Here is a 12162-nt window from a genome sequence, read left to right on the forward strand (position 1 = left end):
GGAACCTGGTGGCACGGATGCTGTGTGTGTTCCTGCTGGAAGCCGGCTGCTGCCTTGAGGATGGCGTCGTATCTGACCCATCTGCCGTGCTCCCGAGTCTCCTCGTGTCCTCAGAGAGCCCCAGTGCATCCATTCCGTCCGGGCTGCTTTATTCCCTGCTGAGACTGGAAGGGGCTTCAGAAAGCTCAGCACAACGGGCTGCTGCTCCAGCGTGGAAAGCAGAGAGCCCCCTCTGCGGGAATGGAACTCGATGATCTCGGGGGTCCCCTCCAACCCAAACCGTTCTATGATGCTGTGCTTTACAGACCCAGCCAGGTGAGAGAGCTGGGTGCCTGCGTTGGAAATGGGGCAGGGAGGTAAGCGTCCCCCTCTGCTCGGCATTAGGGACCATTGGGATCCGCAGGGTGACTATGAGCTAGAGCTATGGGGATCCATTAGAATCCATAGGGTGCCTTAGGAACCCATGAGGATATATAGGGTGCCACGGGGACCCACAGTGTGCCTTAGGGACTCATTAGGATTTGTAGGGTGCCAGGGGGAACCATTAGGATCCATTGGGTGCCAGGAGGACCCATAGGGTGCCTTAGGGAGCCATTAGGATCCTTAGGGTGCCATGAAGACCCCTAGGGTGCCTGAGGGAACCATTAGGATTCATAGGGTGCCATGGGGACCTTAAGGGAGCTTTAGAGACCCATTAGGATCTATAGAATGCCATGGGGTTCCATTAGGATGAATAATGTGCCAGGGAGACCCATTAGGATCCATGGGGTGCCATGCGGATCCCTAGTGTGCTTGAGGAACGCACTAGAATTGTAGGGTGCCGTGGGTACCCAAAGTGTGCTTTAGGGACCCATTAGGATTCATAGGGTGCCACAAGGACCCGTAGACTGCCTGAGGGACCTGTTAGGATCCATAAGGTGCAATGGGGATCCACAGGGTGCCTTAGGAACTCATTAGGATTTGTAGGGTGCTATGGGGACCCATTAGGATCCATTGGGTGCCATGGGGACCCCTAGGGTGCCTTAGGAGCCATTAGGATTCATAGGGTGCCATGAGGACCTGTAGGGTGCCTTAGGGACCCATTAGAATCCGTAGGGTGCCATGGGGACCCATAGAGTGTTATGGGGACACCTAGGGTGCCTTAGGGACCCACTAGAATTTTAGGATGCCTTGGGGATTCATAGGGTGCCTTAGGGACACTTTAGGAGCCATAAGGTGCTACGGGGACTTATATAGTGCCTTAGGGACCCATTAGAATCCATAGGGTGCTATGGGGACCCATAGGGTGCCTTAGGGACCAGTTAGGATGCATAGGATTCCATGGGGACACACAGAGTGCCTTAGGGACCCATTAGGATCCATCGGGTGCCATGGGGACCCACAGGGTGCCTTAGGGACACATTAGGATTTGTAGGGTGCTATGGGGACCCATTAGGATCCATAGGGTGCCTTAGGGACCCCTAGGGTGCCTTAGGGAGCCATTAGGATCCATCGGGTGCCATGGGGACCCACAGGGTGCCTTAGGGACTCATTAGGATCCATAGGGTGCCACGGGGACACACAGGGTGCCTTAGGGAGCCATTAGGATTCATAGGGTGCCATGGGGACCCATTAGGATCCATATGGTGCCATGGGGACCCATGGGGTGCCTTATGGACCCACTAGGAATTGTAGGGTGGCATGGGGACCCATAGGGTGCCTTTGGGACTCATTAGGATCCATAGGGTGCCATGAGGACACACAGGGTGCCTTAGGGACACGTTAGGAGCCATACGGTGTCATGGAAACATATAGAGTGCCTTAGAGACCCATTAGAATCCATAGGGTGCTATGGGGACCCATAGGGTGCCTTAGGGACTCGTTAGGATGCATAGGATTCCACGGGGACACACAGAGTGCCTTAGGGACCCATTTGGATCCATAAGGTGCCATGGGGACCCATAGGGTGCCTTAGGGACCCATTAGGATCAATAGGGTGCCACGGGGACCCACAGGGTGCCTTAGTGACTCATTAGGATTTGTAGGGTGCTATGGGGACCCGTTAGGATCCATATGGTGCCATGGGGACCCCTAGGGTGCCTTAGGGACCCACTAGAATTTTAGGATGCCTTGGGGATTCATAGGGTGCCTTAGGGACATTTTAGGAGCCACAGGGTGCCATGGAAACATATAGGGTGCCTTAGGGACCCATTAGAATCCATAGGGTGCTATGGGGACCCATAGGGTGCCTTAGGGACCAGTTAGGATGCATAGGATTCCATGGGGACACACAGAGTGCCTTAGGGACTCATTTGGATCCATAGGGTGCAAGGGGGATCCACAGGGTGCCTTAGTGACTCATTAGGATTTGTAGGGTGCTATGGGGACCCATTAGGATCCATAGGGTGCCATGGGGACACACAGGGTGCCTTAGGGAGCCATTAGGATCCGTAGGGTGCCATAGGGACCCATTAGGATCCATATGGTGCCATGGAGACCCGTAGGGTGCCTTATGGACCCACTAGGATTTGTAGGATGCCAGGGGGTCCCATAGGGTGCCTTAGGGACACATTAGGATCCATAGGGTGCCAGGGGGTCCCATAGGTTGCCACGAGAACACACAGGGTGCCTTAGGGACACGTTAGGAACCATAGGGTGCTATGTAAACATATAGGGTGCCTTAGGGACCCATTAGAATCCATAGGGTGCTATGGGGACATATAGGGTGCCTGAGGGACTTGTTAGGATGCATAGGGTTCCACGGGGACACACAGAGTGCCTTAGGGAGCCATTAGGATGCATCGGGTGCCATGAGGACATATAGGGTGCCTTAGGGACTCATTCGGATCCATAGGGTGCCACGGGGACACACAGGATGCCTTAGGGAGCCATTAGGATCCATAGGGTGCCATGGGGACCCCTAGGGTGCCTTATGGACCCATTAGGAATTGTAGGGTGCCATGGGGACCCATAGGGTGCCTTAGGGACCCATTAGGATCCATAGGGTGCCATGAGGACACACAGGGTGCCTTAGGGACACGTTAGGAGCCATACGGTGCCTTGGAATCATATAGGGAGCCTTAGAGACCCATTAGAATCCATAGGGTGCTATGGGGACCCATAGGGTGCCTGAGGGACTCGTTAGGATCATAGGATTCCACGGGGACACACAGAGTGCCTTCGGAACCCATTTGGATCCATAAGGTGCCATGGGGGACCCATAGGATGCCTTAGAAACCCATTAGGATCAATAGGGTGCCACGGGGACACACAGGGTGACTTAGGGACTCATTAGGATTTGTAGGGTGCTATGGGCACCCATTAGGATCCATATGGTGCCATGGGGACCCCTAGGGTGCTTTAGGGAGCCATTAGGATTTGTAGGGTGCCAGGGGGGCCCATAGGATGCCACAAGAACACACAGGGTGCCTTAGGGACATGTTAGGAGCCACAGGGTGCCATGGGGATCCATTAGAGTCCATATGGTGCCATGGGGACCCCTAGGCTGCCTTATGGACCCATTAGGAATTGTCGGGTGCCATGGGGACCCATAGGGTGCCTTAGGGACCCATTAGGATCTATAGGGTGCCAGGAAGACACACAGGGTGCCTTAGGGACACGTTAGGAGCCATACGGTGCCATGGAAACATATAGGGTGCCTTAGAGAGCCATTAGAATCCATAGGGTGCTATGGGGACCCATAGGGTGCCTGAGTGACTCGTTAGGATGCATAGGATTCAACGGGGACACACAAAGTGCCTTAGAGACCCTTTTGGATCCATAAGGTGCCATGGGGACCCATAGGGTGCCTTAGGGACCCATTAGGATCAATAGGGTGCCACGGGGACACACAGGGTGCCTTAGTGACTCATTAGAATTTGTAGGGTGCTATGGGGACTCGTTAGGATCCATATGGTGCCATGGGAACCCCTAGGGTGCCTTAGGGACCCACTAGAATTTTAGGATGCCTTGGGGATTCATAGGGTGCCTTAGGGACACTTTAGGAGCCATAGGATGCCATGGAAACATATAGGGTGCCTTAGGGACCCATTAGAATCCATAGGGTGCTATGGGGACCCATAGGGTGTATTAGGGACTCGTTAGGATGCATAGGATTCCATGGGGACACACAGAGTGCCTTAGGGAGCCATTAGGATCCATCGGGTGCCATGGGGACCCATAGGGTGCCTTAGGGACCAGTTAGGATCCATCGGGTGCCATGGGGACCCACAGGGTGCCTTAGGGACTCATTAGGATTTGTAGGGTGCCATGGGGACCCATTAGGATCCATAAGGTGCCATGGGGACCCCTAGGGTGCCTTAGGGAGCCATTAGGATCCGTAGGGTGCCATGGGGACCCATTAGGATCCATATGGTGCCATGGAGACCCGTAGGGTGCCTTATGGACCCACTAGGATTTGTAGGGTGCCAGGGGGACCCATAGGGTGCCTTAGGGACACATTAGGATCCATAGGGTGCCAGGGGGTCCCATAGGTTGCCACGAGAACACACAGGGTGCCTTAGGGACACGTTAGGAACCATAGGGTGCCATGTAAACATATAGGGTGCCTTAGGGACCCATTAGAATCCATAGGGTGCTATGGGGACATATAGGGTGCCTTAGGGACTTGTTAGGATGCATAGGGTTCCACGGGGACACACAGAGTGCCTTAGGGAGCCATTAGGATCCATATGGTGCCATGGGGACCCCTAGGGTGCCTTATGGACCCATTAGGAATTGTAGGGTGCCATGAGGACCCATAGGGTGCCTTAGGGACCTATTAGGATCCATAGGGTGCCATGAGGACACACAGGGTGCCTTAGGGACACGTTAGGAGCCATACGGTGCCATGGAAACATATATGGTGCCTTAGAGAGCTTTAGAATCCATAGGGTGCTATGGGGACCCATAGGGTGCCTGAGGGACTCATTAGGATGCATAGGATTCCACGGGGACACACAGAGTGCCTTAGGGACCCATTTGGATCCATAAGGTGCCATGGGGACCCATAGGGTGCCTTAGGGACCCGTTAGGATCAATAGGGTGCCACGGGGACCCACAGGGTGCCTTAGTGACTCATTAGGATTTGTGGTGTGCTATGGGGACCCGTTGGGATCCATATGGTGCCATGGGGACCCCTAGGGTGCCTTAGGGAGCCATTAGGATGCATAGGGTGCCATGGGGACCAGTTAGGATCCATATGGTTCCATGGGGACCCGTAGGGTGCCTTATGGACCCATTAGAATGTGTAGGATGCCAGGGGCACCATAGCATGCCACGAGAACACACAGGGTGCCTTAGGGACACGTTAGGAGCCATAGGGTGCCATGTAAACATATAGGGTGCCTTAGGGACCCATTAGAATCCATAGGGTGCTATGGGGACCCATAGGGTGCCTTAGGGACTTGTTTGGATGCATAGGGTTCCATGGGGACACACAGAGTGCCTTAGGGAGCCATTAGGATCCATAGGGTGCCATGGGGACCCCTAGGGTGCCTTAAGGACCCGTTAGGATCCATAGGGTTCAAGGGGGACCCATAGGGTGCCTTAGGGACACTTTAGGAGCCATAGGGTGCCAGGGGGATTCATAGGGTGCCTCAGGGAGCCATTAGGATCTGTAGGGTGCCATGGGAAACCATTAGAGTCCATATGGTGCCATAGGGACCACTAGCGTGCCTTATGGACCCATTAGGATTTGTAGGGTGCCATGGGGACACATAGGGTGCCCTAGGGACCCATTAGGATTCATAGTGTGCATTCGGAACCCATTAGGATCCCTAGGGTGCCACGGGTACCCAAAGGGTGCCTTAGTGACTCATTAGGATTTGTAGGGTGCCAGGAGGGCCCATCGGGTGCCTTAGGGACACATTAGGATACATAGGGTGTCAGGGGGATTCATAGGGTGCCTCAGGGAGCCATGAGGATACGTAGGGTGCCATGAGGACCCATTAGGATCCATATGGTGCCATGGGGACCCCTAGCGTGCCTTACGGACCCGTTAGGAATTGTAGGGTGCCAGGGGGACCCATAGGGTGCCTCAGGGAGCCATTAGGATCCATAGGGTGCCATGAGGACACACAGGGTGCCTTAGGGACACGTTAGGAGCCATACGGTGCCATGGAAACATATATGGTGCCTTAGGGACCCATTAGAATCCATAGGGTGCTATGGGGACCCATAGGGTGCATTAGGGACCCATTAGGATGCATAGGATTCCACGGGGACACACAGAGTGCCTTAGGGAGCCATTAGGATCTGTAGGGTTCAAGGAGGACCCATAGGGTGCCTTAGGGACCCATTAGGATACATAGGGTGCCACGGGGACACACAGGGTGACTTAGGGACTCATTAGGAATTGTAGGGTGCTATGGGCACCCATTGGGATCCATATGGCGCCATGGGGACCCCTAGGGTGCCTTATGGACCCATTAGGATTTGTAGGGTGCCAGGGGGACCCATAGGGTGCCTTAGGGACCCATTAGGATCAATAGGGTGCCACGGGGACCCACAGGGTGCCTTAGGGACTCATTAGGATTTGTAGGGTGCCTTAGGGAGCTATTAGGATCCATAGGGTGCCAGGGGGACCCATAGGGTTCCTTAGGGACACATTAGGATACATAGGGTGCCAGGGGGACCCATAGGGTGCCACGAGGACTCACAGGGAGCCTTAGGGACACGTTAGGAGCCATTGCGTTCCATGGAAACATATAGGGTGCCTTAGGGACCCATTAGAATCTATAGGGTGCTATGGGGACATATAGGGTGCCTTAGGAACCGGTTAGGATGCATAGGGTTCCACGGGGACACACAGAGTGACTTAGGGAGCCATTAGGATCCATCAGGTGCCATGGGGACCCATAGGGTGCCTTAGGGACCCGTTAGGATCCATAGGGTGCCACGGGGACACACAGGGTGCCTTAGGGAGCCATTAGGATCCATAGGATGCCATGGGGATCAGTTAGGATCCATGGGTGCTTTAGGGATCTCTTAGGATGCATAGGGTTCACCGGGGAAATGCAGAGTGACATGGGGACCCATTAGGATTCATAGGGTGCCATGGGGACTCATTAGGATCTATCGGGTGCCATGGGGACCCACAGCGTGCCTTAGGGACCCACTAGAATTTTAGGGTGGCATTGGGACCCATAGGATGCCACGAGGACGCACGGGGTGGCTTAGGGACACTTTAGGAGCCATACGGTGCCATGGAAACATATAGGGTGCCTTAGGGCAACATTAGAATTCATAGGGTGCTATGGGGACCCATAGGGTGCCTTAGGGACCCGTTAGGATCCATAGGTTTCCACGGGGATACGCAAAGTTCCTTAGGGAGCCATTAGGATCCATAGTGTGCCATGGGGACCATAGGGTGCTTTAGGGATCTGTTAGGATCCATAGAGTGACATGGGGACCCATTAGGATTCATAGGGTGCCTTAGGAACCCATTAGGATATATAGAGTGCCATGGGGATTCCTAGGGTGCCTGAGAGACCCAATAGAATTTTGGGGTGGCATTGGGACCTATAGGGTGCCACGAGGACACACAGGGTGCCTTAGGGACACGTTAGGAGCCATAGGGTTCCATGAAAACATATAGGGTGCCTTAGGGACCCATTAGAATCCATAGGGTGCTATGGGGACACATAGGGTGCCTTAGGGACTTGTTAGGATGCATAGGGTTCCACGGGGACACACAGAGTGACTTAGGGAGCCATTAGGATCCATAGGGAGCCATGGGGACCCATAGGGTGCCTTAGGGACCCATTAGGAATTGTAGGGTGCCATGAGGACCCATAGGGTGCCTTAGGGACCCATAAGGATCCATAGGGTGCCATGAGGACACACAGGGTGCCTTAGGGAAACGTTAGGAGCCATACGGTGCCATGGAAACATATATGGTGCCTTAGAGAGCCATTAGAATCCATAGGGTGCTATGGGGACCCCTAGGGTGCCTTAGGGACCCACTAGAATTTTAGGATGCCTTGGGGATTCATAGGGTGCCTTAGGGACACTTTAGGAGCCATAGGGTGCCATGGAAACATATAGGGTGCCTTAGGGACCCATTAGAATCCATAGGGTGCTATGGGGACCCATAGGGTGCCTTAGGGACCAGTTAGGATGCATAGGATTCCATGGGGACACACAGAGTGCCTTAGGGACCCATTAGGATCCATAGGGTGCAAGAGGGATCCACAGGGTGCCTTAGTGACTCATTAGGATTTGTAGGGTGCTATGGGGACACATTAGGATCCATAGGGTGCCTTGGGGACCCCTAGGGTGCCTTAGGGAGCCATTAGGATCCGTAGGTTGCCATGGGGACCCATTAGGATCCATATGGTGCCATGGAGACCCGTAGGGTGCCTTATGGACCCACTAGGATTTGTAGGGTGCCAGGGGGACCCATAGGGTGCCTTAGGGACACATGAGGATCCATAAAGTGCCAGGGGGTCCCATAGGTTGCCACGAGAACACACAGGGTGCCTTAGGGACACGTTAGGAACCATAGGGTGCCATGTAAACATATAGGGTGCCTTAGGGACCCATTAGAATCCATAGGGTGCTATGGGGACATATAGGGTGCCTTAGGGACTTGTTAGGATGCATAGGGTTCCACGGGGACACACAGAGTGCCTTAGGGAGCCAGTAGGATGCATCGGGTGCCATGAGGACCCATAGGGTGCCTTAGGGACTCATTCGGATCCATAGGGTGCCATGGGGACACACAGGGTGCCTTAGGGAGCCATTAGGATCCATAGGGTGCCATGAGGACACACAGGGTGCCTTAGGGACACGTTAGGAGCCATACAGTGCCTTGGAAACATATAGGGTGCCTTAGAGACCCATTAGAATCCATAGGGTGCTATGGGGACCCATAGGGTGCCTGAGGGACTCGTTAGGATGCATAGGATTCCACGGGGACACACAGAGTGCCTTAGGGACCCATTTGGATCCATAAGGTGCCATGGGGGACCCATAGGATGCCTTAGAAATCCATTAGGATCAATAGGGTGCCACGGGGACCCACAGGGTGCCTTAGTGACTCATTAGGATTTGAAGGGTGCCATGGGGACCCATTAGGATCCATATGGTGCCATGGGGACCCCTAGGGTGCCTTAGGGAGCCATTAGGATTTGTAGGGTGCCAGGGGGGCCCATAGGATGCCACAAGAACACACAGGGTGCCTTATGGACACGTTAGGAGCCTCAGGGTGCCATGGGGATCCATTGGAGTCCATATGGTGCCATGGGGACCCCTAGGGTGCCTTATGGACCCATTAGGAATTGTAGGGTGCCATGGGGACCCATAGGGTGCCTTAGGGACCCATTAGGATCCATAGGGTGCCAGGAAGACACACAGGGTGCCTTAGGGACACGTTAGGAGCCATACGGTGCCATGGAAACATATAGGGCACGGCTCAGGCCGTATTTTCCCTTAGTGATGAAGAAGGTGTCAGCACTCTGCCGTCCCAGCTCTGGCCCGACCTGGAAGCTGTCTGCAAACCTTGGCTGCCCGTTCCCTCCAACGTTTCTTCTTTCTCTCCTCAGAAGCAGCGCGGCGCGGTTCCCCGCGTTGGGGAGCAGCAGCCAGCAGGCTGCCAGAGATCCCACGGCGCCTGGCAGCGCACAGAGGGACGCGATGGGGACGGGCCGTCCTCAGTGCCGCGCAAAAGTGAGTTTCTGCAGTCCTCTGTCGTGAAGGATGGAGGGATGAATGTGGAGTGTTACTTCTGAGCGGGTGCAGTGCTGTAGGGATGTCCAGTAACCACGGTGGAAGCATGAGAAAGGCCGACAGCGACAGCCGATGGCAGCAGCGAGACAGAAGTCTGTGTGCAAGTGGTGCTGCTGAGAGCTGAGCGCATTCCCTCTAGGGACAAGAGATCCGTGTCTCGACGTTTGCAGCCGGTAGCGTTTTGTTTGCTGGTGCAGCTTTGCTCTGCATTCTGCAGAGCTGTCAGGCAGTCCGGGGTTCCTCTGCTGCCATCTGACAGGAAGGAGAGCAGTAGTGCTTAGTGTAAGCGCAGTGCAGTTTGAACATCAGTTTCTGCTCTGGCTGTAGAACAGCGTCTTTTGGATTTGGGGGGGGTGTGGGCTGACAGGACAGCGCTGCTCCTGGTGTCTGTGCAGTCACACTGGATCTGTTGTTGCAGGGACGGAGCCTGCGTGTCCGTGGGATGGTGCTGGGCACGGGGGGAAGCGGAAAGCCTCCGCAGGTAAGGAGCTGCTGTGAGCTGTGCTGCGGGTGCTGCCTCTAAGGAGGGCTGCGTGCAGGGCTGTGTGTGATGGAGGAGAGAGGAAAGGGCGCTGCAGATCTGTGCTGACTGCACAAGTGGCACAACGCTGTAGCAGTGGAAAGGAAATTGAAGAAACTGCGCTTGAAGAGCAGCAGTTTGTGTCTGACTGTGCCCAAGTCTTCCTCCAAGGAGCTGCTCTTCATGTCTTTCCTGCTTTCTTTCTGTCAGAAGCTGAGGCCAGCCTCCCTCTGAAGCGCAGCCATGCGGAAAGGCAGGGCAGGAGCACAGAATGGGACGTGGCAGCCAAGAGAGGTACAGACACCCAGCAGGCATCGGGGCTTGGTGCACTGCCTTTCTAATCAGGCTTTGTGCCTGTTCTTTCCTGGGACTGTTGTCACTGTGTGCTGGCTGTGGTCATAACCACAGTGAGCATTCCTGCACTGATTAGAAATGGGAGCCCACAGTTCACCTGAGATCCCAAGCTCCGTGACTGTGAACACTCCAGATGAGATGTCCCAGCATCGCGGCCCATTCTGCAGACTGAAAGCAGCAGTGCGCCCTGGTTCAATCTCGTTGCTTCTTGTCTTTTCACAGAGATCGGTGCTGAGCCAAACGGCCATCTCCACGTGAAGGTGGTGCAGCAGGGGCGTTCCGAGAGAGCTTGTCTCCCTGAGAGAGCTCCAGCTCCTCTCCAGGCTGGAGGGCTTCCTGGCAGAGCAGGTCCCAGCACAGGGGGAAGAGCTTCCCCTGCCGCGTGCCCCCGCTCCGTCGGCAAGGCCCAGGCTGGATGCAAACGCAAGGCCTTGGAGGAAGGGACACCAGCAGCAGCGCAGCTGCCTGCCCACAAGAGAGCGAGGGCTGAGAGCGGAGGCAGCGTGCCGGCTCCAGCAGCGCAGCCTGGGCCTGCCGCAGCGCGGAGCTCCGGGCGCAGAGGTGAGCAGGGCTGTGTACCGCTGTGCTGAGCTGCTGCCCTTTGCCAGCACGCTGAGTTTGCTCAGGGTCTGCTTTGCCTTTTCCTTTTGTGTCGAGGGGAAATGGGTTGAAGGCTGCCAAGTCTGAAGGCAGCCAGGTGCCAGAATGTGCAACCCCGTCTCTTTAACTGCATGGTGGTCTTCTGCACGTCCCACTGGAAAGGTCATTCACTGGGGGGTTCGTCATCCAATTTCCTTTGTCTTTTTTCTGCCGTCTGCTTTTACGGTACCCACGTTTCTGCAGTTTTGCTGTTGACAAAAGAAATTCCTCTTTTTTTTTTCTTGCCTGATAGCAAGAAGACAACGCCAGAAACAAAGGAGAGCAGAACTGAAGAAGGCTTCTCTGAGAGCCGCAGCTGCACGTGCAGAGGTGAGTCCTCGGTGAGCACAGACGCGGCTCTTGTTGTTGTCAGGGCCTCCGTCTGTCAGACATGGAAGAGATTTCCCAAGGGAAGCGCTGTCCTGTTTCTACACTCGCTCTGTTTCTTTCCAGTCCTCCGCCATGAACAGCCTGGTGGAGATGATGCAGAAGCTGCAGCTGCACGACTGAGAGGAGGAGCATCAGCAGGCAGCGCTGCAGTGCGCGGCGTTGCAGGGCAGCGCTCCGAGTGCCGCCCAACTCGGCACTCCAACTTTGGTTGTAGTCAATAAAAACATGGCATGCTAACTCAGAGAACGATGCCGTAGAGATTGCTGAGTTTCCCAGGGCAGCGCTGAGTACTTTTTGCTTTATGCTGAGTGTACAATGAGCCAAGTTCCCCAAAAGGACAGCGTTTCCTCTGGGCTGTTGGTCCAGAGCAGCATCTCTGCACTTAGGACCGCCACGCTGCCATCCCGGCACTGCTCTGCTCACAGACAGCGCTCCAGGTCGTGGCGCTCAGAAGGCGCCCCTCTGTCGTGCAGCCCTCCCCAGCGCCTGCCTGCCTGTCCCTGTGTGGGCTGCGATGGAGCTTTTCCTTTGCAGCGCCTGGTGTGACGCCG

The 12162-nt window shown here is 55.2% G+C and overlaps 1 protein-coding gene across 1 annotated transcript; it reads left to right on the forward strand.

Moving 5' to 3' along the window:
* The first annotated feature begins 240 nt into the window (after window positions 1-240).
* On the forward strand, window positions 241-11834 carry LOC125686362 (zinc finger CCCH domain-containing protein 11A-like). The gene is made up of 7 exons (XM_048930265.1): window positions 241-315; window positions 9525-9648; window positions 10127-10189; window positions 10439-10522; window positions 10805-11143; window positions 11475-11551; window positions 11675-11834. Exons 1-7 carry the CDS (start codon window positions 241-243, stop codon window positions 11729-11731), a joined length of 819 nt encoding a protein of 272 aa, XP_048786222.1. The 3' UTR covers window positions 11732-11834.
* The last annotated feature ends 328 nt before the right edge of the window (window positions 11835-12162 follow it).

Source organism: Lagopus muta, chromosome 36 (genome assembly GCF_023343835.1).
Source record: "Lagopus muta isolate bLagMut1 chromosome 36, bLagMut1 primary, whole genome shotgun sequence".
In the NCBI taxonomy this organism is placed as follows: Eukaryota; Metazoa; Chordata; class Aves; order Galliformes; family Phasianidae; genus Lagopus; species Lagopus muta.